A 27729-nucleotide genomic window follows, 5' to 3' on the forward strand; every position below is an offset into this window, starting at 1 on the left:
ATATATATATATATATACACACACACACACATACATATATATATATATATATATATATACACATATATATATATATATATATATATATATATACACACACACACACACACACACATATATATATATACATATTTTTATATTTCTACACCTGAAACTAATATACAAACTCTTTTTTACTTCAACACAGAACTCCTTTTTTCCAAAACTATCATGTAATATTCTGTAATATTAATGACAATATCTTGTTTCCATTAAACATAATTTCATTCATTCCATATTACCCATGCCACATGAGAGACTTTATCGGCATCTAATTTTTACTTATGTCACATAACAATATTCAATCATGTCATTATTCTTAAAATTCCCCAAAATATTCTGTACATAATCTGTACCATAATTTTTAAGTCTCTCATTTCAAAAGACTGTTCTGTTTCTTCTTCACTGCAATACAGACATTCTTTCATGTTTCTTTCTGCAAGGGATATTTGCTTTTACTGGCAATTTCTTTATTCCAAATCTCAATAAAAAAATACTGACATTCAGAACTACACCATTTCTTTCTTTGGTTTCTTGGATCTTTTCTTCTGAAATTCTCCCCTGGACTAAGACAATATTTTCTCATAACGTTTTGTACCATATTTTTCTATTTTCTTTCATTTCATCAGTCTCTAATTTCAACACATTTATCTTTTGTTGACGATTCTCTATTTCTGTATTTCTTAATTACAACATTTTACTCTATTCTTGTTCCTTACAATTTCCCATAATATTTAGTACTTAGATATTCTTTTTTATTTCATTTAACCATTTTAAAACTTTATATAAATTTAATGATGCAGCATATACTATTGGATTAAGCAATCCCAATCCTCCACCTTCCTTATTCATGTACAATACACTTTTTTTTAACAAGGTTTAATCTCAATCCCCACATGAAAGAGAAAATTTCTAACAAGAATTTATCATACATTCTAGAGATTACAACAGTCAATATGCTGCCTTGCCTATTAATACTGAGTTAATCAGATTTACTTTTTTCTAAAAGCTAGTCTATACACTTTCCATAACACACAAATTTCGTTTAATTCCTTTAATATTGTATCACATCCTTATTATTTTTTATCAAAATGTATCCCTAAAACAGACATTTCTTTCATAGAAAATTGTATTCCAGCAATCTTTAATTTCATCCCATGTTCCTCCATTTCTTGTAGACAATCAGCTAAATAAATTATAACTTCTCTCACCCATCCACTATTTTTAGTAATTATATCATCTGCGCAGAACATCATGACTGGAATTTCATCATCCATATGAATTGTGTACTTTGATTGATGCATTTTTTTGACCAATTGCCTTAACGATTTTATTCATAACCAAAGCAAACATAATACTACTCAAAGGACATTCTTACCATTATTCATGTCTATTTCTCTATTTACCCAACTGTTTAACCGTTATAACTCTTACCTTATTGTTGTATGCTGTTCTAAACATTTGTTTAATTTTTTCTGATATTATACATATCCATTATATCCCACAATGTATCATGTTGCATCAAGTCAAACACCTCGTCCCACTGTACTCGTCCCTCTTTAGACCCATTGTAGAGTACAATGCCTCATTTGGTATGTACCACACAAGACATCTGCAACAGCCGGAAAGGCTCAGAAATACCTTCTTAAAAGAATTAAAGGCCTAAAGCAGATGCCCTATGCTGACAGTCTAAAAAACCTCCAGCCATACTCTGTGGCATATCGTCTACTCAGAGGTGATCTCTGCTTAACATACAAGGCCATGTCAAATCCTGAGCTGTTGGACATGCTCCACTTAAAGAAATCCCAATCCCTCAGAGGCACATGCTCCAGGGATCTAAATCTTCTCATCACAATGAACAAAGCATGCTGGAGGGATAGGTTCCTGACCCAGAGACTCCCCATACTCTGGCAAAGACTGCCCATACATGTCAAGCAGAGCACCTCCTTGGCCTTCTTCAAAAGGAACCTTGACGAACGGATGGGAGATAGAAAATTCACCCTGCTAGACATTGGTCTTGGGAAGTAAATATTGTGGGAAGAAATATCCGGGGAATTGTTTGGCTAGGCTTGTGTAGGCCCTAGGGCCAATAGACCAGTACCAAACTATTACCTTCCATTAGTTTTCTCTCTTATTTACAATATCGTCTATTTCTCTCGCTTTCATTAATAACTCCTGACATCATTTTCTTTTATAAGCACTTTCCTTCATATAGATTGCATCTTATTTTCAAATCTTTTCTGTATTACTTTCATAAATATTTTATAATCTGTATTATTAAGGACTACTGGTCTCCATTTTTTTATTTCTTTTTCTCTGTTTTTCCATAAGAATTATAATATTTCACTACTCAATTCTTTATAATTTAACCATTCATTACACACACACACAAGTAGTTTTTCTGCCATTCATCTTAAGTTTTTATATATTTCAAATCCAATTCCATCATGACCAGCAGTGGATTTTACATTTACGTGTTTGAACACTTCTAGTTCATATACAGTAATCTATTCTCCCACTTCTCTGTTAATTTGTTTAATAACTCTTTTTGCTTCCCATATCTTTCCGACTTGTCTTTTTTTAACTAAATTTTTTTTCTATACAGCTTATAACAATATCCACAATTTGTTGATTTTTCTTTAAACTCCTATCTTTCACTTCTCTCATCACACTACTATGCTCCTTCACTATTTTCTTCAGTATAGTGATACACCATCCTTTTTCCTGGTAAAAAAATACATCTTTGTTTATATAATAGTTCTCTGATTTTATTTTGATTTCTCATATAGTTCTCGTCATAATATTCTTTATTATTATTCTCAAAATTCTCCATTACATCTCTAAATATTTTAACATATACTTTCTTGTCTGTAACTGTCTATATTTTTGTAAGGGTGATCCACCATTCAGGCCAACTATAAAATGCTTTCATAGTAATTCAATACTTTCCCTAATTGAATAATCACTTCCTTTCCTTTTTCATTCTATTCCTTTTTGTTTATTCTTTTTATATAGTTTCCTATTTTACATACTCAATGACGATTTATTTCTATCCATATTGCTAAATGGTCTGAACAAACTGTATTGTTTCTTCTATCTTGCATGCCTTTTGAAATTATAATCAATTTCAGTTTTTAAAACACTTTTGCATGTTCATGGTTTTCAGTTCCATATAACCATTTTTTTTCACATTTCACTACTTCAAATTTTACAACTTTTACTATTTTATTTTCCCTTAGAGTTAAAATTGCTGCAACTGTAATGTGCGTGTTTCCACCAATGTAATCCAAGTTCAACCTTTCTTTATCCATCACACAAGCATAAATAGTTATAATTCTAAACACCTTTTCTTGCCATCTTAAATCTACAATTTTGTAATACTTAATATATTTACTGATCTCCTACGTAATATTGCTATTCCTGAACAGTTTTCCTTTCCAATGTTCTACATTATTACCTCATCTCATATATTTTGTGTTTACAGTCTTTCTTCATGAATCAGAAATGTTAGATCTTCTAAAATAATAATAGCAACCATCATACTAATTAGACCACTCTAAAAAATCCTATTCTTCTAGTTATATTCTTCATACTGTTAACATTAACTGAAAGAATTCTCAAGCTGTTCTTTGATTTAGAGGATATCATCTTCTTTCTATATTGCTCTCATCTGTTTACCATTTCCTTTCTTCTTTTCCTTTATATTGAGTCTTTACATTTTCTTGTTCTTTTACTCTTTAACCTCTTACTGCTTTCCAACTTGTATCTTCTACATAACTGACTTCCAGTTCTATCTGTAGCTTCTGTCCTTCATTACTTTTGTTCCATCTCCCTTTATTCTAAATTTTCACCTACTTCCATCTCCTCTATTTTTGCTTTGCTCTTTATCATGTTGTTCATTCTCTTTCTTTGCAATCCACCCATGTTTTTTTAGATTTAGAACATTCAAGTTCATATTTCTTTGCTTTATGACCTGTTTTACCACATATACAACATTTTTTCTTTCACACAGAAAAAAAAAACTTTTTTTGGTTACTCTCAGTATTTTACAATACCTTTCTTGCCATCCACATTTACAATGCTTGGAATATAGACATTTTTTCATTATTCATTTTTTTTAAATTACATTACAATCATATCCTCCAGTCAAATAAACCCCTACTGTCAAAGACTTTTGAAATGTCCATTACTTCAGAAGTCTCTCCTTCAACCTCTGTTTGAAACTGCACATATATTTTCTTTTTAGTCTCTTGAAATAAAGAGGCCGCGGTTTTGCAAAGGGTAGCATTATCGCCTCACAGCAAGAGGTTCACTAGTTTGATTCTTGGCTGGAGTGCCTTCTGTGCGGAGTCTGCATGTCCTCCCCACGGTTGAGTGAACGTTAAAGACATACAGGTAGGTGCGAGCATGTGTGGGTGTTTCTTCTTTGAAGGTTGAGTGCTAGGCTGGCAACTCAACACCATAAAAATCCACTGCCAATCATTAGCAGACCTGTGATCCGCTGTGGTGACCCCTAACCGGGAAAAGCCAAAAGACTACAAACAAAAAAATATTCTCTTTTCACGCCTTTGCTAAACTAGATTAGTCCAGATTTCAGGTTTTGCTGAATTCCGGACTGTGGTATAGTTTCTTGTGTTGCCCATATCCTTACTTGGATAGGAGGAAGCTTCTCTGTTCACCAGTGAGAGTGGGGAGCTTTGAGCAGCCTATCTTTCCCTGGAGGAGTGGTCTCAGCCCTGAAACTAGTAGCTTATTGGCCGTTTTGGGTCAATTCCTATCTCTTTCAGTTTCCCTGCTTTAAAACTGGCATTTGCATGGTTTTGTGCGATTTTCAGCATTGGGCAGCGCCGCTTAAACGGGTTTAAACTATTCCCGGCTCCACAAAGTCTGCTCTTCACTTTTTCCCTTAGAACTGTTCTAAATCTCAAAGTAAGCACTCTTTTCATTCTAAAGCCCTGCACTTGCTCGTATAAGTAATCTTATAAGTAAGAACTAATAAACTAAAGCACTACACCCTCTTATACTCCCTTTAAGTACTTGGCTCCCTATTGGTCCTTTTTGATCTGTCAAAAAGTAGTTCCTTATACTATTCTGGCATGTCTAAAAGTCAGTTTCAGGTTTACTCTCCAGTCCAGCTGGTGAATCTGGGAATCTTGAGGCAATGTTACAACTGCCTTATGTACACAGACCCACCCTCTCCTCCTCCCAACAAGCTCAAATATATGTGAGAGATGCAACTATATAGCCAAACTGGAGGATGAGCTCTCTCAACCCAGTACTGGTGCAGTCAGGAGGAGAAGGTAACCACACACACCACAAATCCAGTCTCACACAGACCTATTGCAACAGCAAACCAAACACATAAACACACAAACACACAAACACATACTCGGAGGCTCTAAATAAAAATCTGCCCAAGCAGCAGAGACCTCCAAAGCAGACATCCAAGCAGCCACTACCCCACAACAATACCCACGTATCACATAGTTCACAAAGTCAGTGTGCCACACAGTCACAGCCCCTAAGGCTAAACAACACACCTAATACACTTGTAATAGGTGACTCTTGTCAGACACAGTGACGTCCCACTCACCAGGCTGAACAAGGAGAAGGTCACTGTAAGCCACCTGTCGGGTGCCAGGATCCGCCACATAACACAAGCACTCAGGTCACTCCAAAGCAAGTAAAAATATGACTCCGTCATTGTCCATGCTGGTGTGAATGACCTGAGACATACCTCCCTGGATTACATGAAAAGAGACATAGAAGAGCTCTCTGATCATGTAGTCCAGGCTGGTATGACCCTGACCTTGAGTAGCATCTTACCCTCACCAAGAATGATGCCACAGTATAAAGACAAAATGATCAATTTTAACAAATGGCTAAAGTATTGGTGTCATTCAAAGGGGATCCAGTGTCTGTCAGCCTGGGATGACATGCTTGACAAGCCACATTGCTTCAGTAGGTACGGCTTGCACCTGTCACTCCTGGGCTTTCGAATACTGGCTAAGGCTCTTGCCACCCCCATAGTGCCTTTTTTAGGCAAGGCTCATAAGACAAACCCACCTCCATAGACAACACAAGGAAAAAGAAACTAAGGGTAATGCTGCTCAACGCCAGAAGTCTAAACCTCAAGATGCACACACTCGAGGCTCTCCTCAGTATGGAGAATATTGATATCTGTGCAGTAACAGAAACCTGGTTCAAGGCTCCCGAGAGCACCCCAGCACTACCAGGTTATACCTCATACCATGCTTTTTGGCCCCAAAACTTGGACCAAACCACAAAAGGAGGGGGAGTATCCATATTCATCAAAGATACCCAGACCTCCACGAAGCATCGGAGACCATCCATGTGCAACTAACAGTGGGCAAAACTACCTTTCAGTTTGTAGCCTACTACAGACCTCCCAAACTCAGGAACCCCACTCGGCTTTCCTTAGAACACTGGAGAATATGAAGGTCTCTCCAAACACCATTATACTGGGTGACTTCAACTACCCAAACATAGACTGGGAGCACTACTCAAGCCCCAACACCCTCGCCCAACAGTTCGTAGAATTTATAAACTCAAATGCTATGGAACAACTGGTCACCACTCCCACAAGAGGGAAAAACATATTGGACCTGATCATCACCAACATGGGGACTCTATATTCCATACCAGAGGTATACCCCTCATTGGTAAGATCTGACCATAAATTAATCTCACTGGACACCTATATCCCATCCCCACCCTCAGCCAAGGAAACCACGGTGAAGAACTTCTCAAAAGCAAACTTCACACTTCTCAAAACCGAGGTGGAATCCTTCAAAGCCCCCGGGTCGGTGGAAAATATAGCCCAAACCGCAGAATCCTTTACAAACACATTCTATGGACCCCTACAGGAATGAATGGATCATGCTATCCCAAATAAAACCAAGACTCACTCCTCCAAAGGCAGGAGACCTGTCTGGTGGACCCCAGCCATAAATAAGCTATACAACAGAAGGAGGATGCTACTACATGATAGAGCAAAATCCCAAAAAGGGAAGGCATCTCTGATCAGTACTAGCAAGAAACTATGATCCCTCATAAAATCATCTAAGGCCAACTTCAAAAGAAAAATTGCACAAGAAGCTAAAGATAATCACAAGGCCTTCTTTAGTTATGTCAGGAACCTGGGTGGCAACTCTCAGATATGCTCTGAGTTAGTGCAAAACGACAAAAAATACACTGAACCCACAGATATTGCCAACATCCTGGCAGACAGGTTCAGTGCAAACTTCTCCCCCCCAAAAGAGCAAATGTCTATCCCAACAGAGTGTAGCCTCCCTGACATCACAGATGCACAAGTGAGAGCTGCCCTCTCCAAAGCAAAAAACACAGCATCAATAGGACTGGACGGTGTCCTGGGCTGCGTCTTACACAAGCTCCAAGAAGAACTGAACCCTCTCAAAGTCACTGCTCAATCTCTTCCTTACTATAGGATATGTACCCAAGGAATGGTGTACAGCAACAGTGGTCCCACTCCTCAAAGGTGGTGCCACAACGGACCCCGGAAACTATAGCCCTATAAGCCTCACTAGTCTGGTCTGCAAAACTATGGAGCATATCATCATGGAACTCATAAACAAAGACATTGGGAACCTCCAAACACTGGATCCTACCCAATTTGGCTTTGTTAAGGGCAGATCTTGCCTCTTGAACCTGGTTGACTTCTTTGAAACAGTCACCAAGGCCATAGATGAAGGGAAGGTAGTCCACACAGCCTACCTGGACCTCGCAAATGCCTTCGACACAAAACCCCACTCGGGCATCATAAATAAGCTCACCAGCTTAAATATCAACCCCTATGTCACATGATGGGTTGCAAACTGGCTCAGGGATAGAACCCACATGGTCAGAATTGCAGATGCCATGTCAGACTCAGTTAGGCTAAAGAAACTCCAGCTCTATTCAGTTGCTTACTGCCTACTCAGAGACGATCTGTGCCTGACGTATAAAGCCATGTCCAACCCAGAATTAATGGACATGCTCCACCTCAGGAAATCCAAATCCCTTAACAGCTACACGCCTCCAGGGACTTAAACCTAAGCACAGAAATAAATAGGACATACTGGGGGGACAGATTTATATCCCAGAGGCTCCTCTCACTGGAACAAATTCCCAATCTATGTTAGGCAGAGCCCCTCAATGACCCTCTTCAAGAGAAATCTTGATGAGTGGATGGGAGATCGTAGGTTTACCCCTGGGATCTCTTATGTGTCCCTACTAGACAGAGGCACAGTAAACTAGCCTTAAAAGGGCTATCTTCTGTGACCTACTATACAGAGGCACAGTCAACTAATCTAAAAGGGTGGCGAAAGCCAAACACACTCTGGCTAGGCTTATAAATGCCCTAGGGCAGATAGCCTAGTATCAGCCTGTGAACACTCAGTCTCTTGAAATCATGCTGTAATTACATATTCATTCCAATAGACTGTAGTGTGGTCTTTTTAAAAAAAAAAAAAAAAGAAAAAAATCCATACCTTGTACAGTTTCAAAATAAATGTTCTTAGCTCTTGTGTTTCATTCCCAAGGGTAATATTAAATTGTCACATACCTTATATCCGATTAGTTCCTGGCCCTTTTTACTTTGCATCTTTACCATAAGTTTTCTTTTTAGCATGTTCTCCTTTTTATTTTCCTACTGCCAATTTTGTATAGTTGTTACTGATTCTGCATATGTTCTCTTCATCTGTAAATGAACTTCTAGTCTTGTCCATCTTCCTCCTGTATTTTGCCTATAATGCCCCCCCCCCCCACAACACTTCATTATATGGCTCATTTTGGTTGAGTCTTTTCAATAAATCATTCCACAACCCTCCCAATTGGAGGGGGTAACTATACATTCTTCTATGCTCAATTTGACCAATTTCCCAAAAAAGCTACTGTTGAAACAATAATTCTGAGTCTTCTGCGACTTCTGTAAACTTCTTCCTAGAGCTGGTATTTGCCTCTGCTTCCTGCACTGAATTCATCTTGCACACCATCCTCAAAACCACCAATGCACTAGTAATGGAATGTGGGCACATATTCGTGGCCATCACTTCCATGAATACAGATCACAAATGATTGTAGGGGAACTTCCCTGATAACCTGTCCAAATTTCCCCCCTAGTGAAAACACCACCAAGGGTCTCCCGTGAAAAGAGGCTACTAACCTAGAGAGACTAACCTGTTCAATACAAAGGATTATCAAGTCCACATTTCTATCCTTATTTCAAAAGTAAATAAGAAAATAGTATGCACACGGACAGTTTTGAACAGTATCTACTGTAATTAGGTACACACAAGTAATGGCACATTGAAATGGAGCTCAGGAGAGGGGTCTGGTTCAATATCCTACCTAAGATCGCATTTGAGCATGATCCAGATCTGAGGCCAGTACTGGTGGGATACATGTATTCCTTCTCATCAGAACTTCCTGGAGAAGACGGTCATCCTAGCCCTTACATGAAGAGGAAGTTTAAAAAAAAAAAAAAAAAAGGCAAAATATTAGAGATAATGAGGCAGAGGGACTTGTGGCCAGTAAACTCCACCTCTCCTAAAAAAACAAATCTTCAAGGAGGCTGATAATTCTTCCCCAGCTGCATGGGGTAGTACTCCTCTGGCTAGGCTAGTCAACATGGTTTGTTTCAAGGTTTGGATAGAGACATAACTGAGCCAGTTCCCAGGAAACTAGACATGATTCTCCATGTCCCCAGTGGCAGGCTGTATTGGAATAAAGGACCTGTTTCTGACTGCACAGTTGTGGCTGTGGCAAATGAAAAAGATGCTTAATCCATACATCCTCCTAGCAAAGACTAAGATGGTGGACACACTAGGGAAGCAGGTTTATGCATCTAGTATGTCCTCAGGTAGGGCCCTGAACTACAAAGTGCATATGGTTTGGTTTCAAAGAGAACTGGAAAGAAAACAGCATATACTTTGAAACAGTTGCAAATGGGTGATCTATACTCGCAATTAAAAACCCAAATGGCAACTAGGACTACAATTTATTTTCTGACAATGTATTTTATACAATGTGAAGGCTGGAGCAGCATGAACTGATGTAACCATGAGGAAATGGGCCTGGCTGTATGTGATGGTAGCTTTCATTAATGCCTTTTTAATAGTTCTACATAATTCAGACTAAAAGTCAAGGGCTGTCAGCAAGAGAGCAGAATGCTCATTGCTGCTGGGATTAATTTCAGCATCCTCAAAGGACCTTTCAACATAACTAGAAAAAAGTCAAGAACTTGTGATTTAAAAAAATCCCAGCAGCCCCAGTTAAGGCAACAACAGGACAGAGGTTCTAGGGGCAATGGGAATTTTCATTCCAGACACCACCCCATGGGCAGTAATAGTCTGTAAACCAGGGTGGTAGGGGATCCTTTCCAGGATTCTGCTCCTACATTCCCTGAAGGGCTGCCTGACTGTTCCCCTATGGAGGGGGTTAGGGATGTCTCTCTCATGCATTACAACATGGATGCTGATCATGCTGGATTCATGAGCAAGGAGTACCATATATCCAGAGGCTACTTTATTCCCCTTTCCACATTACCACCTATTCAGACTTCTCAGTTCTCTTCAGTGCCATCCAATGTGAAGCTGAAATAAAGGATGTGAAAGCTCTGCTCAGGAAAAAAAGCAAACCAAAAGGTCCCACCAGACCAGAAAGAATTTGGATTTCACTCCATGTCCTTTTTTGTGCCCCCCCCCATAAAAAAAAAAAAAAGAACCACAGGTCATTTCTTATCTCAGCTGGCTCAACAAGCATGCAAAGTAGTATTTCTGGATGGTCACAGTGCAATCACTACTTCAGTGTTTCAGGCAGGGTATTGGATGTGCTCTGTAGATCTTCAGGATGTCTATCTTCACATAAGGACCAGGCATGCAAAAGATATATTTGCTTTCAGGTCAGGACCAATCACAGTTTTGGTCCCTTCCATTTGGTTTCACCAGACTCTGGGTGTTGACCAAATGTAAGTCACCAGTTGCAGCTCACATGCGACTCCTAGAGATATGGATTTTCCTGCATTTGGATGATTGGTTCTTGGCAGTTCCACCATGAAAGTGTACTGCAGCGACATTGTACTTGCTCTGCATTTGCCTGTCCTTGGATTTGGCCATGATGAAAGTAATCCCCAATCTGCAACCTTCCCAGGTTCTGTTTTTCATAGGCTGCTGAACTGACTGAAATTAATTCAGCTATAAGTAGAAGAGGTCTCATGCCTGCTCCTTCAGGACAGTCAGCCAGCAGCCAGCACTGTAAAGGTACTCTTGTTAAATAGCTCCCTCTATCCAAGTGGTTTGTCATGCCAGGTGAAACAGAATACTGCAGTGGATGCTTCAGTCCCAGTAGGATCAGTCATAACCACTGCATCACATGATCAGCGCTGTCAGGAAAAGTTTACAATGGTGGACCCATTCATAAAATCTGACAACTCCATTTACAAGCCAAATCTCAAGGCAAAGGTAACCATGGATGTGTCTTCCCTTGGGTGGGTAGGTGGGGGGTCACATTTCAGACATGATGGTACAATGTGCACCGACTACAGGACAGGCATCCTCATGCATCAATGTACTTGAGATGAAGGCAGTCCTTCTAGCATTACAGGCATTTCAGGACATGCTTCCTTGAGTCACAATTACCATACAATCAGACATGGCACTGCCATGATATATCAACAAAGCAAGAGGGAACCAAATCTTATCTACTGTGCATAGAAGCACAGATTGTGGGAATAGGTGTTGACCTTACATTTTCTGATAGCAACACACACCTGGCATGTCCAAAATGATTGTGGACAAACTGAGCAGACAAACTCTGCTTCCTCACGAACTCGAACCCAACTAATTCAAACAGCTCAACGTGCACGAGTACAACAGAATCCACTGGTTAGGTGAAATAATTAGTGCTATAGTTATAAAAAACTTTATTTTAAAAAACAATAAAATTTCAAGGTTTAGCGCTTTAATCTAATATAACTTAACTTCATTCTGATGAAGTCTAAGTTATATTAGATGAAAGCGCTAAACCTTGAAATGTTATTGTTTTTTTAAATAAAGTTTTTTATAACTATAGTACTAATTATTTCACCTAACCAGTGGATTCTGTTGTACTCATGCATGTTGAGCTGCTTGAAACTCTGCTTCCTGGTGTGTCTATTTCAGAGTAGCGCACAGTATATTCAAGAAATGAGGGCAACAGTGTTGTGAACATTTTGCTTCACCATTCAACACGAAGTGCTTCAAATTATTTTTCACATAGTTCTTCCACAGATGCATTCTCCTAGAATTGTCTCAATGTCTTCTTTACACCTACCCACTTCTCTTGATTTCAAGATAAAGCATGCAAGGCCAAGCTCACTCTAGTAGCACTGTTCTGGTCTCAGACTGTTTCCAGTGCTGTGCCCTCAACTGATGAAGAACCCCCTACCTCTTCTACACAGCCCCACTCTATTAACTCACTCATCTGGATTTCCCTATCTAGACATTCAATCCCTCAGTCTAATTGCTCAGCCTGTTGAGTTTCCATAACAACCAAGAACTCTGTTTCCCCTAGAGTTTGTGAAACCAACTACAGGAGAAACAACTACGAAACCCCCCCCAGGAGTACCCACTTCCTTACTAAGTCCTCTCTTATTCAGTCTCATACCTAACTTCATATTTTTTCTAGCATGTCGAAGGGCCAGATGCTGGCGTCCTCTCCTGCCCAGTTGGTGAATCTGGGAATATTGAGGCAATGTTACAATTGCCTCATGTACACAGACAACCCTCTCCTCCTCCCACATAACAAAAATACTTGCGAGAGATGCAGCTATTTAGCCAAACTGGAGGCTGAGCTCTCTCAACTCAGGACTGGCAAGACCAGACAGGAGTAGAAGGAAACTACACACACCACAAAACCAGCCTCACATAATGCTACCACACCACTGAATCAAACACATAAACACACAAAGACATACGTGGAGGCTCTGAGTAAAAATTTACCTAAACAGCAGAGGCCTCCAAAGCAGACACCCAAACAACTGCTACCTCAAGACACCCCACAAGCAACACACAAACCACAAAATCAGTGTGCAAAGCAGTCACAGCCCTTAAGGCCAAATACAACACCAAACATGCTTGTCATAGGTGACTCCATAGTCAGACACACTGACGTCCCACTCACCAGGCTGAACAAGGAGAGGGTCACAGTAAGCTGCCTATCGGGCGCTAGAATCCGCCACATAACACAAGCACTCGGGTCACTCCACGGCAGGTACAGATATGACACAGTCATTGTCCATGCTGGTGTGAACGACCTGAGACGTACCTCCCTGGACTACATGAAAAGAGACATAGAGGAGCTCTCTGATTATGTAGCCCAGGCAGGTATGACCCTGACCTGAGCAGTATCCTTCCTTCACCAAGAATGATGCCACAATATAGAGACAAGATTATCAGCTTTAACAATTGGCTTAATGTCTGGTGTCATTCAAAGGGGATCCAGTGCCTGTCTGCCTGGGATGACATGCTTGACAAGCCACGCTGCTTCGCAAGGGACGGCTTGCACCTGTCACCCCTGGGATTCTGGATATTGGCTAAGGCTCTTGCCACCCCCATAGTGCCTTTTTTAGGCAAGGCTCAAATTCTAAACCTACCACCCTAGAAAACAAAAATGGGAAGAAACTGAGGGTAATGCTGCTCAATACCAGAAGTCTAAATCTCAAAATGCACGCACTCAAGGCCCTTCTCAGTATGGAGAACATCGATGTCTGCGCTGCAACTGAAACCTGGTTCAAGGCTCCTGAGAGCACCCCGGCACTATTAGGTTTTACTTCATATCATACGTTTCGGCCCCAAAACCCGGACCACACCACAAAAGGAGGGGGTGTATCCATATTCATAAAGGATACCCACACCTCCAGGTTGGTGGCAATGCACGAAGCTTCGGAAACCATGCAGGTGCAACTAACCATAGGCAAAACTGCTCTACAAATTGTAGCATGCTACAGGCCACCCTCTCAAACTCAGGAACCCCACACAGCCTTCATGAAGACACTGGAGGGTATAAATGTATCTCCAAACACCATCATATTGGGTGACTTCAACTACCCGAATATAGACTGGGAACATTACTCAAGCCCTAACTTTCTAGCCCAACGGTTCCTGGAGTTCATAAATTCAAATGCCATGGAACAGCTAGTCACTGTTCCCACGAGAGGAGAAAATATACTAGATCTCATTATTACAAACATGGGGACAAAATGCTCCACACCAGAAGTATATCCCTCATTGGTGAGATCTGATCATAAACTAATCGCACTGGAAATCCACATCCCGCCCCCACCCCAAACAAAAAAGACCACAGTGAAGAACTTCTCAAAAGCAAACTTCACACTACTCAAGACTGGTGTGGTATCTTTCAAGGCCCCTGAGCCAGTGGAAACCACAACCCAAGCTGCGGAAGCCCTTACAAATGCCTTCTATGAACACCTCCAGGACTGCATGGATCAGGCAATCCCAAATAAAACCAAGACTCTTTCCACAAAGGGCAAACGTCCAGTCTGGTGGACCCCAGCCATTAACAAACTTTACAATAAGAGGAGAAAGCTATTACATGATAGAACAAAATCCATAAAAGGGAAGTCACCCCTGATCATTATTAGTAAAAAAATACGAGCACTCATAAAATCAACTAAGGCCAATTTTGAGAGAAAAATAGCCATGGATTCAAAGGACAATCATAAAGCCTTTTTCAGCTATGTTAGGAACCTGGGTGGAAACTCCCAAATATGCTCAGAATTAGTCCAAAATGATACAAAAATCACTGAACCCACAGACATTCCCAACATACTGGCAGACAGGTTCAGTGCAAACTTCACCCCCCTCTCCCCCCCCTAAAGGAGAGAACTATCTCAGCGGAGTGTAGCCTCCCAGACATCTCAAATGCGCAGGTGAAAGCTGCTCTTTCTAAAGCTAAAAACACAGCATCAATGGGACCGGATGGTGTCCCCGGCTGTGTGCTACACGAGCTAAATGAGGAATTAAACCTGCACATAAGGCAGCTGTTTAATCTCAGCCTTACCACAGGATACGTGCCCAAGGAGTGGCGTACGGCAACTGTGGTCCCACTCCACAAAGGCGGTGCCTCTACGGACCCTGGTAATTACCGCCCCATAAGCTTAACAAGTCTAGTCTGCAAAGCTATGGAGAGGATCATAATGGAGCTCATAAACAAAGATATAGGGGACTTGCAGACATTGGACCCGACCCAGTTTGGCTTCAAGGGCAGATCATGCCTTTTGAACTTGGTCGACTTCTTCGAAACAGTCACCAAGGCCATTGATGAGGGAAAGGCAGTCCATACAGCCTACCTTGACCTTGCAAAGGCTTTCGACACAATACCCCACTCGGGTATTGTAGAAAAACTTACCAGCTTAAATGTAAACCCATATGTCACAAGATGGGTTGCAAACTGGCTTAAGGACAGAACCCACAGGGTTAGAGTTGCTGGCGCTATGTCAGACTCCAAGCCGGTCACAAGTGGTGTCCCACAGGGCTTGGTCCTTGGCCCTCTATTGTTCGGCATCTACTTCTCAGAAGTACAGGCCATGGGAGGACTTTGGCTGACAAAGTTTGCAGAGGACTGCAAACTGGGCGCCATAGTGGAAAGTGCATCGGACACGGATATCCTTCAGAAGGGACTCACGGAAACAGCTGGTGCCAGAGCCATGGCCTGAAGTTAAACGCCAAAAAATGTATAGTCATACCCTTCGGGAAAAACAAGGTAACCCCAAGCTACCATATAGGCGGCAATCCACTAAGCACAGAAGAGGTTATCAGGGACCTGGGGACCCAGGTTGACAGTGGCCTTTCTTTTGACACGTTGCTAAAGTGGTTAGAAAGACCTTCTACATTGCCCACCTGATCATGAAGGGATTCACATCCAGATCTAGTGAGGTCATTGTTCCCCTGTACTCTTCACTTATCAGACCAATGATCGAGTACAATGCCCCATTCGGGATGTATCTCACCCGACATCTGCAGCAATTGGAGAGACCCCAAAAGTTCCTCACCAAAAGGATAAAGGGACTCCAAAATCTGTCATATGCTGCCAGATTGAAGAAACTCTAGCTCTATTCAGTCGCATACCGTCTGCTCAGAGGTGACATGTGCCTGACATACAAGGCCATGTCCAACCCGGAATTAATGGACATGCTCCACCTCAAAAAATCCAAATCCACCAAAACCACTAGAGCAAGCGACTTAAACCTTAGCACAGATATAAATAGGATGTGCTGGAGGGATAGATTTATCACTCAGAGACTCCCTATGCTGTGGAATAAAATCCCGGGCCATGTGAGGCAGAGCACCTCGTTGGCTCTGTTCAAGAGAAATCTTGACCTGTGGATGGGAGATTGTAGGTTTACCCCGGGAATCATCTCTGTGTCACTGCTGGACAGAGGCACAACAAACTAATGGGCACAGTATTTTTTCATATAAGGGGTGGCGTAAGCCACAAAACTTTGGGCTAGGCTTATAAATGCCTTAGGGCAGATAGCCTAGTATAAACCTATGAAACTGTGATTTTATTTGGACCTTACAAATGGATTCAGGAATGAAGAACATTTCAGAGCTTTATTAGAAAGGCTCACCCAGATTCTGCTACACATTGCTGTGAGGAAAGGCTAGTTTGCTCTTTATTTGTTGTATTTTGTATTATTTTATTGCCTTTTTCTATTTTGAATACTGTGATGTGTTTTCTTTACCTTGTGTTTTACTTGTATTCTGCTTTTAACTGCATATTAAAACTTGAAAACAGACCACAGTTCTGTCTCTTGTGAGTCAGGCAGAAATAATTTTTCCTACCCTCCCACCCAGTTACTGTTGTGTTCTTAAACACCACTGCCTTTCTAGTTGCCTGCCCCTTTTGTTAATTTGACCATATATCTCATTTCCTCTCTGCTTTTACTGGCTTGTGTGAGTAAGCTCATTATCATTTTGTGAAATCACTCCCCTTCAACTATTTAAATTTACTGGCCATCCTACTGTATTCTATTGTACCAGAATACAAAAGTGACCACCCCCTTTCAATCTATCTTACTGTTTTAAAAACAGTGACTCTCCACTAAAACATATCTTTTTAGACAGGTAAAACTTAAGTTACCTACTTTCACATCTAATTCCTCTAGTGTACACTGCAGTGTTTAGGATAAACCATTGTTTTCATCTTACATTTAAGCATCTATTGCAAGACTACCAGTTATTGGAGAGCCCACATTCTGCTTCTCAGTAGTCATCTTGGGATTAGTGCTTCTGTTTTCTCCTGGTGAGAGAACGAGTGCAGTTACATTATTTCCTGGAGACTGTTGATCACCAGAAAGCTTAATAACTGCTTTATAGGTGACAGCTTGGAATTTGTTATTATATTCTGATCCTGGTGAGAATAGGAGCAGAGTACATTGATTCCTAACTCTTTCTGGTTGGAGTCACTGTGACTAGCACTTGCTGTAAAACCTGCTGGAAAGCACTAGAAAGCCTTAAACTGATGCAAGCACTCAACTCTCCTTGTTAATAAGGAAAAATTAATTGTAGGCACTAAACAGCCTATAATTGCAAAGTACCTTCCCAAGGTAAGAGAAAACAGCTCTTGTACTTTACAAAAAAAAAAACATCTAGCCAGGCATGTCCAAGGGTCAGCTTCTGGTGATTTCTCCTGTCCACCTGGTGAATCTTGGCATACTGGAGCAATGCAGCAATTGCCTCATACACATACAACCCACTCCTCCTACCACCCAACACTACAACCTGCGAGAGATTCACTTACATAGCCAAACTGGAAGCAAAGCTCTCTCTATCCAACATTGTGCTAGACAATCAAGAGGAGAAGGTTAACACCCGCACTACACCTCAAGCAACACACAGCCCTACAAAACCCTCACTACCAACACCCACACATAACACTAAACCCACATCTGCGGAGGCCCTTAACATTAACCTGCCCAAGCAACAAGGACCTCTGCAGCTGAAACGCAAACACCAATCAAAACCAAGGTATCACATAGCTCACAACACCAGTGTGCCACCCAACAACAGCCCCTAAGGCAAGACAATGTACCCAACACTTTAGTCATAGGTGACTCTATAGTCAGGCACACTGATGTCCCACACACCAGGCTGAACAAGGAGAAAAGTACAGTCAGCTGCCTGTCAGGTGCCAGGATCTGCCACATAACACATGCACTCAAGTCACTGCACAACAAGTACAAATATGACTCTGTCATTGTCCATGTTGGAGTGAATGACTTGAGACATACCTCCCTGGACTACATGAAGAGAGACATGGAAGTGCTCTTGGATCATGTGGCCCAGGCAGGTATGACCCTAGCCTTGAGTAGTATCATGCCTTTGCCCAGAATCATATCACAGTATAAGGACCAAATGATTGACTTCAACAATTGGCTAAGCTTCTGGTGTCATTCAAAGGGGATCCAGTATCTGTCTTCCTGGGATGACATGATCGACAAACCACGATGCTTTACCAGAGATGGTCTGCACCTGTCAGCCCTGAGATTTAGGTTACTGGCTAATGTTCTTGCCACCCCTACAGTGCCTTTTTTAGGCAAGGCTCAAAGGATGAAACCACCACCATAACAGGTACAAGTATACAAAATATGAAGGTAATGCTATTCAATGCTAGAAGTCTAAACCTCAAAATGCACTCTCTTGAGGCACTCCTAAAAATGGAGAACATTGTTACCTGTGGAGTAACTGCGACCTGGTTCAAGGCTCCAGAGAGAACCCCTGGTTTACCAGGCTACAAATTCTTGCCACATCTTTCGGATACCAAACCAGGACCGAAACACTAAAGGTGGAGGAGTGTCCATATTCACACCTCCAGGCTAGTTGCCCAACATAATGCATCCGAAATTCTCCAGGTGCAACACTAGGTAAGAGTGCAATCCAAATTGTAGCTTGCTACAGATCCCCCATCATGTCCCAAGATTCTCACTATACCTTTCTAAACATACTGGAAAATATTAAGATACAACCAAACACCCTAATACTGGCTTTCAACTACCCTGCCATTAACTGGAAAAACTACTCATGTATCAACACCTTTGCCCAACGGTTCTTGGAATTCATAAATTCCAATGCCCTGGATCAACTAATCCATCCACCATGGGCTCCAATATCCTGGACCTGGTCATTACCAACATGGGAAATCAATACTCCACACCAGTGGTCAACCCCTCGTTGGTTAGGTTTAACTATAAGCTAATCACCTTTGATGGCACATCCCACCCCCACCCCCCAGTAAGCAAACATCCGTAAAAAACTTCTCCAAGGCCAACTTCATGCTATTCAAGTCAGAAGTAACAAACTTCATGACACCCATGCAAACGGGAACTGAAAGTTCGACTGCCGAATCCTACACTAAAGCACTGTAGGAGCACATCCACTTGTGCATGAATCATGCCATCCCCAAATAGAACCAAGACGCTCTCCTCCAAAAAAAGGAAGCCAATCTGGGGGTCCCATCATAAACAAACTATACAACAGAAGGAAGAAACTGTTGCAGAAAAGAGGAAAATCAGAGGATGCAAAAAAACTCCTTTACCAGCCTCAGTAAGAAGCTGAGTTCCCTCATAAAATCCTCCAAAGTTAGTTATGAAAATAAAATTGCCAAAAATTCCAAAGACAATCACAAGGCATTTTATAGCTATGTCAAGAATCTAAATGGAAATGCTCAGATCCGCTCTCAGCTACAACAGAATGGCATTAAATATACTGATCCCAAGGACATTGCCAATATCCTGGCAGATTGATTCACTCTCTCTCACCCCCTAAAGGGCCCATTTCAATACCGAAAGATTGCAAAATTCTAGTAATCACGGACACAGGTAAAAACCACACTCTCCAAAGCTAAGAATACAGCATCCATGGGACCAGACGACATCCTGGGCTGTGTACTACATGAACTACAAAATGAACTGGCACCTCACCTAAGTGTCATGTTTAATCATAGCCTCACCTCAGGATTCATGCCCACTGAGTGGTCCACAGCTACAGGTATCCCACTCCACAAGGGGGGGATCCACCTTGGATCCTGGGAACTATCGTCCCATCAGTCTGACGAGTCTGATCTGCAAGGCCGTGGAACTTATAAACAAAGACATTGGCAACCTTCAAACACTGGACCCCACCCAGTTTGGGTTCATGAAGGGCCGCTCATGTCTCCTGAACCTGACTGACTTCTTCAAATCAGTCTCCAGAGCTGTGGACGTTGGTAAGGCAGTCCACACAGCCTATCTGGATTAAGCCAAGGCCTTCAACGCCATATCCTACTCTGGGATCATAGATAAACTTACTAAGCAGGGCATAAATCCCTATGTCACTCAATGGGTTGCCAACTGGCTTACTGACAGAACCCACACTGTAAAAGTAGCAAACTCCAAATCCAGCTCCAGACAAGTGACAATTGGAGTACCTCATGGTTCAGTCCTGGGACCGCTCTTGTTTGGCATCTACTTCTCTGAAGTACAGGCTAACACTGAGGGACTCTGGCTAATAAAGTTTGCAGATGACTGCAAACTGGGAGCCATTATTGAATCCCAAAATGATGTGAATATTCTACAAACGGGGCTTAAAGAAATAGATGCTTGATGCCAGAGCCATGGGCTCAAGGTCAATGCCAAGAAGTGTATAGTTATGCCCTTTGGGAAAACACATGTACCCATGAATTATCACATAGGTGGCAGCAAACTACACACCTAAAGTGTGATAACAGACTTAGGAACACAGGTGGACAGTGCTCTCACCTTCGATAACCACATTGCCACAATAGTCAGGAAATACTTATGTGTGACACATCTCATCACTAAGGGCTTTTCATACAGAAAAAAGGAGGTCATTGCCCCACTGTACTCATCCCTCATTAGACCCATCATAGAGTACAGTGCCCCGTTTGTTATGTACCTCACAAGACATCTGCAACAAATGGAAAGGCCACAGAAACACTTCACTAAAAGAATCCCAGGCTAAAGTAGATGCCCTATGCTGACCGACTAAAAAAAACTCCAGCTATACTCTGTCGCATATCGTCTACTCAGAGTTGATCTCTGCTTAGCATACAAGGCCATGTCAAACCCAGAGCTGTTGGACATGCCACACGCTCCAGGGATCTAAACCTTGTCATCACAATGAACAAAACATGCTGGAGGAATAGGTTCCTGACCCAGAGACTCCCCATACTCTGGAATAGACTGCTGATACTGGTCAAGCAGAGCACCTCTTTGGCCCACTTCAAAAGGAACCTTGACGACTGGATGGGAGATAGGAAATTTACCCCGGGGATCATGTCAGTCACCCTGCTAGATAGGGGTCCAGGGAAGTAAACATTGTGTTGAAGAAATAGCAAGGGAATTGTTATGGCTAGGCTTGTATAGACCCTAGGGCTGATAGCCTAGTACCTACCTATGAACAGCTTTTTGTAAGCTTTTCCGTAGCTAAGCTTGTTTAAACTTTTCCAAAATTACATTACTAAAGTGGATTATAGAATATTTCCTCTAGCTATGAAATTAGGCAAGGAATTTGCTGCTCCCCAAAGGTGCACTCTCTCTGGGTAAAAGCTATATCCATAAGCCTTTCCATGAAACCTTCCACTTCAGACATTACAGCAATGGCCACTTAGTCTTCTCAGCATACCTTTGCTAAGCTTTACAGCCTTGACTATTTCCAGAGCAAGGGCTTCCTTTGGAAAGTACAGTTGTGTAAGTAAACTCACCATAACAATAGATATTTGAATGATCACTGTTACAGCAGCCTAAGATATATGGGTTATATCCTGTACAAAATATAAGTCGGACACCTTCCACATGCCTAAACTGGTTTGGGTGGTAAGCCTTTCTGAGCTTTCATGTCAACTGACAGGGGTGAGGGTGAGTCCTGACACGGCATTGCAAGGAGACAAATAAAGTATACCCTGGTGTAAAAATGCACTAAAAAGCAAGTGGGTGAAGGGAGGACGTGCCTACCACAGCAGTAATCATCTATTACTGTTAGTTAATTACAGAACAATACTATGTTTTTCAGCTTAAGATGGAAATAAAAGGATCCACGAGCTCCTGGAAAATGGTCTTAACAAAGCCAGACATAGACCAGGAGATGAAATCTAGCTTGTAGTGCTTTGTAAAAGTATGTACAGAGAACCAAGTTCCTGCTTCTAGAGTCCAACCCATTCCAAAAAGCAAGAGATGAAGCAAAGGCTCTAGTAAAGTGCACCTTGACCCTGACTCAAATCATTTTACTGTTTTAAGAACAACAAAGGGTAATAGCCCAACACAATCATTTGGAAATATTCTGCAATGACACAGGCTCTCTTTTCTTACCTTCACAAGAAATAAACAGATCAAAGTTCTGAAAGATTTTATTCCATCAAGATTGTACCCAAGATGTCTGTGGACATCCAAAGTATGAATTATCCTTTATCTCTCATTTTTTGCGTTCAGATAACACTGGAGGTGGATAAAGAAGGATTAGTCTCCAGGAAACCCTGTCTCTGTGGAAAATGAGATAAGGCTGACCCACAATAACAGCTTACAACTCTGATAATCTCCTTGCGGAGGTCAAAGCAACAGTAAAACTGTATTCCAAGCTAAGAACCTCTAGTCAGCAAGATAAGATGGTTCAAATGTAAGAACTGTTAGCTTCTTTAACAAGCAATTAAGATCCCAAGGAGAGGACATTGGTTTTCTTGGTGGTCTCTTTATGAAAATACCCCTTTCAAAAACATTTTGACATAAGAATATCTTGTAAGAGGAGGCACCATGGGGCAGATATGCTGAAATGGCCAACAAGTGAATCTTGACTTTGACAGAGGAATAAAGACAGGCCATATGAAAATAACTTACACAAATATTGTAAAACTAGAGAATCACTAGCCCTGAGTGGGTGCAGGTTATGTTGGCACCAACTGTATGATTTTCCAATAGCAGGCATTCTTGTCTCCATTAGTACCTGCTGGACATCCTCAGTAAACAGGTGCCTAAAAGGTATTAAAACCTCATCATCCAGACAGTTGGGATTGAGATGTTATCAAACACCCCTGATATCCTCCTATATCACTGCTGGAGTATTCTTTACAATAGGGATCCCCTGCTAAGGGTGGCTAGATGTCTGTCCAGTATACCAAAGCTTTTACATTGTAATGGGTATGCCGTAAATGACAAGTATGCTCCCCGAGCATGGCGTAAGGTATAAAAGTAACATATGAACAAACCATCCTCAGAACTTCTTTACTGACAGTCTGAAGACCATCTTCAATCTTCGGTCTGAACACTCGTTTGTCTGCTGGTTCACCAAACAAGTTTTCAGATAGGAAACAAGACCCATCATGGAGCAGTTATCTTTTTCTTTTGACTTTGTTGGTTTTTGGTTTCATGTCATCCAGAAAGGGTAAATGCCAGTGTGGGACACAAATTCCCCATACAGACAGTCAGAAGAGCCCTCTAAAATGCCATGAAGAATGGCTCTAACAAATCTAGCCCTAGCTCTAGAAATACCATCCAACTTGTTGTGCTTGGTAAAAGTATGCACAGAAGTCAGGTAGTTGTTCAAGAATAGAATTGGTGTCCAACCCCTTGAAAAAAAACACCAACAAGAAACCACAGCTCTAGCAGAATGAGCCTTTAGAGAAGGAAGGCTCTTGGCAAAAGTGTAACAAAAAGAAATAGCCTTTGAAATCCAAGAGTTTGCTTGGATACAGCTAATCCTAAAGATATAGGATGAAAAAAAACTAACTGATCAGATTTTTTAATAGCCTTAGTTTTATTTAAATAAAACCTGAGCTAATCCTAAAGATATAGGATGAAAAAAAAAAAAAAACAACTAACTGATCAGATTTTTTAATAGCCTTAGTTTTATTCAAATAAAACCTAAGCTGTCTATGCATGTCCAAAGTATGCAGCATCCTCTCGCTCTCAGATTGTGGAGAGGGGAAAAAGTAGGTCAATCAATAGACTAAGTGACAACTCATTAAATACCTTTGGCATAAAGGATGGATTAGTACGCAAGGACACCCTATCCTTATGAAATATCAAGAAAGGAGGACAAGCACTCAGACACCCATCTGGCAAAAGTAAGAGCTAACAAAAGAACAATGCTGGAAAGAATTTAAAGCAGCAGGCTCAAAAGGAGGCAGAGTTGATCTCGCCAAGAAAAACAAGATCCCAGGGAGGAGGAACAGACTTCCTGGGAGGTCGTATATGAAGGAAGCCTTTTAGAAATGGTTTAGCCTCAAATCTAGAAACTAAAGGAGGATATAAAGTCAGACAAGCAGAGATAGCTGATATCAGGGTCTTAAGACTAGGTCAAACCAGTATTGAGCAACTCACACAAGTAAGAGAGAACAAAAGAAACATCTACATTAAGTGGGTCCAGGTTATGAGAGAGACACCAAATAGAAAACCTCTTCCATTTGGATAAGTAGGATTTCCTAGTAGTAGGTTTCCTGGCCTCCAGCAGGACCCACACCACGTCTTCAGAAAAAAAAATGTGTCTATGAGGAATCAAAATCCTATTACCCACAGTGTCAGTTGAAGCGTGGACAGGTGGGGATTGATCAGAGATTCCTTGTCTTCTGGGAGCAGATCCACCTTGTGAGGTGATTTGTGATAATTGCCCTTGGCTAGATGCAGAAGTAGAGGGAATCAGTGCTGTTGTGACAAAAGGGAATAACCAAGATTTTGGGAGCATCCTGTTCAATCTTGAACAGGACTTTTGGAACAAGAGAAAGGGGAGGAAATACATAAAGAAACATCCCCTTCCAAGAAAATGAGAAAGATCCCACCTTCTACACCAGAGGAACTGGGACTATGGTACAAAACAGATGAAGTTGTCTGTTCAGAGGGGAGATAAACAGATCTACTTCAGGAGTACCTACCTGGTGGACAATGTCCAGAAACACATCCCCGTGAAGCATCCATTCATGGAATTGAGTTAAGGACCTACTCAGAGTGTCTGCCACAATGTTCTGATATGAAGGGATATAAACTGTATGAAGAGTCACTTGATACTCGACAGTAAGATCCCAACACCAGAAGTGCCAACTGGCAAAGAAGATAAGATTGTGTTCTTCCCTGTTTGTTTATATACCACATCATTGTGGTATTGTCTGGGAATAACTTAAGAGCCCCCAGAGAGGAGAGGATAAAAGGTCTGAAGAGCCAGCATACAAGCTCTCATCTATTTGACACTGATGGCTCCTTCTGATGAAGAGGCAACCATACCCCCTGTACTTTTAGGGAGTCAAATGTTGCTCCCCATCTCGCATCTGAAATGTCTGTGAACAGTTCCTGAGAAGGAATTGGAGGATGAAAAGGGTGTCCTGGATTCAAAGACCGCTGCTTAATCCACCAGCGAATTTCCTTCTTGAGACAAGGAAAAGGAGGAATTACAAAGTCTAGAGGATATGCATGTTTAAGCCACACTGACTTCAGAAACCACTGAAATTTTCTCATATGGAGTTTGGCCAGAGGGAGGATTAGGATGGTGGATGCCATGAAACCCAGAGGTGTCAGAAACTCCCTGGCTGTAATGGAGGCCAGAGGAAGAAGAGTTTGAAAGTAAGAAATGAGAGTTATGGCCTTATCCCCTAAAGGAGAGAGAACTATCCCAACGGAGTGTAGCCTCCCAGACATCCCAAATGCGCAGGTGAAAGGTGCTCTCTCTAAAGCTAAAAACACAGTATCAATGGGACCGGATGGTGTCCCCGGCTGTGTGCTACACGAGCTAAATGAGGAATTAAACTTGCACATAAGGCAGCTGTTTAATCTCAGCCTTACCACAGGATACGTGCCCAAGGAGTGGCGTACGGCAACTGTGGTCCCACTCCACAAAGGCAGTGCCTCTACGGACCCTGGTAATTAGCTTAACAAGTCTAGTCTGCAAAGCTATGGAGAGGATCATAATGGAGCTCATAAACAAAGATATAGGGGACTTGCAGACATTGGACCCGACCCAGTTTGGCTTAGTCAAGGGCAGATCATGCCTTTTGAACTTGGTCGACTTCTTTGAAACAGTCACCAAGGCCATTGATGAGGGAAAGGCAGTCCATACAGCCTACCTTGACCTTGCAAAGGCTTTTGACACAATGCCCCACTCGGGTATTGTAGAAAAACTTACCAGCTTAAATGTAAACCCATATGTCACAAGATGGGTTGCAAACTGGCTTAAGGACAGAACCCACAGGGTTAGAGTTGCTGGCGCTATGTCAGACTCCAAGCCGGTCACAAGTGGTGTCCCACAGGGCTCGGTCCTTGGCCCCCTATTGTTCGGCATCTACTTCTCAGAAGTAAAGGCCAACATGGGAGGACTTTGGCTGATAAAGTTTGCAGACGACTGCAAACTGGGTGCCATAGTGGAAAGTGCATCGGACACGGATATCCTTCAGAAGGGACTCACGGAAACAGATAGCTGGTGCCAGACCCATGGCCTGAAGTTAAACGCCAAAAAATGTATAGTCATACCCTTCGGGAAAAACAAGGTAACCCCAAGCTACCATATAGGTGGCAATCCACTAAGCACAGAAGAGGTTATCAGGGACCTGGGGACCCAGGTTGACAGTGGCCTTTCTTTTGACACTCACATTGCTAAAGTGGTTAGAAAGACCTTCTACATTGCCCACCTGATCATGAAGGGATTCACATCCAGATCTAATGAGGTCATTGTTCCCCTGTACTCTTCACTTATCAGACCAATGATCGAGTACAATGCCCCATTCGGGATGTATCTCACCCGACATCTGCAGCAGTTGGAGAGACCCCAAAAGTTCCTCACCAAAAGGATAAAGGGACTCCAAAATCTGTCATATGCTGCCAGACTGAAGAAACTCCAGCTCTATTCAGTCGCATACCGTCTGCTCAGAGGTGACATGTGCCTGACATACAAGGCCATGTCCAACCCAGAATTAATGGACATGCTCCACCTCAAAAAATCCAAATCCACCAAAACCACTAGAGCAAGCGACTTAAACCTTTGCACGGATATAAATTGGACGTGCTGGAGGGATAGATTTATCACTCAGACTCCCTATGCTGTGGAATAAAATCCCGGTCCATGTGAGGCAGAGCACCTCGCTGACTCTGTTCAAGAGAAATCTTGACTTGTGGATGGGAGATCGTAGGTTTACCCCGGGAATCATCTCTGTGTCACTGCTGGACAGAGGCACAACAAACTAATGGGCACAGTATTTTTTCATATAAGGGGTGAGGTAAGCCACAAAACTTTGGGCTAGGCTTACAAATGCCTTAGGGCAGATAGCCTAGTATAAACCTATGGAGGAGGCAGGGATGACAGTATTGGCACTGTCTGAATCCTGCAACCCAGAAAGACATGATCCTGAGAAAGAATCAGAGAAGACATTTTGAAGGTTATTGTGAACCCCAGACTCTGAAGGAGGGAAATGGCAACATGAAGACTTTGCAAAAGAATTACTGGAGAGGATGCCTGAACCAGCAGGTCATCTAAGCAAGGAAAAATATGGGTCCCTCGAAGCCTGCAAAAAGCAATCATAAGAGCGAGGCATTTGGTGAACACCCTTGGGGTAGTAGAAAGACCAAAGGGCGAAGCAGATAACTGAAAATGCCAGGAAATGGAGAAATAGAAACTTCTTGAAGACAGAATGGATCAGAATATG

The 27729-nt window shown here is 41.9% G+C and overlaps 1 protein-coding gene across 1 annotated transcript in view; it reads right to left on the bottom strand.

Annotated features, from left to right (window-relative positions):
* Positions 1-2619: 2619 nt before the first annotated feature.
* The window catches only part of NIFK (nucleolar protein interacting with the FHA domain of MKI67), a 390374-nt gene continuing 365264 nt past the window's right edge, over positions 2620-27729 (bottom strand). Inside the window, exon 7 of the mRNA XM_044073689.1 lies at positions 2620-2763. Coding sequence (XP_043929624.1) covers positions 2620-2763 — 144 coding nt within the window. The remainder of the gene's footprint in view (positions 2764-27729) is intronic.

This window comes from Protopterus annectens, chromosome 6.part0 (assembly GCF_019279795.1).
Source record: "Protopterus annectens isolate FY-2018-M chromosome 6.part0, PAN1.0, whole genome shotgun sequence".
NCBI lineage: Eukaryota > Metazoa > Chordata > Ceratodontiformes > Protopteridae > Protopterus > Protopterus annectens.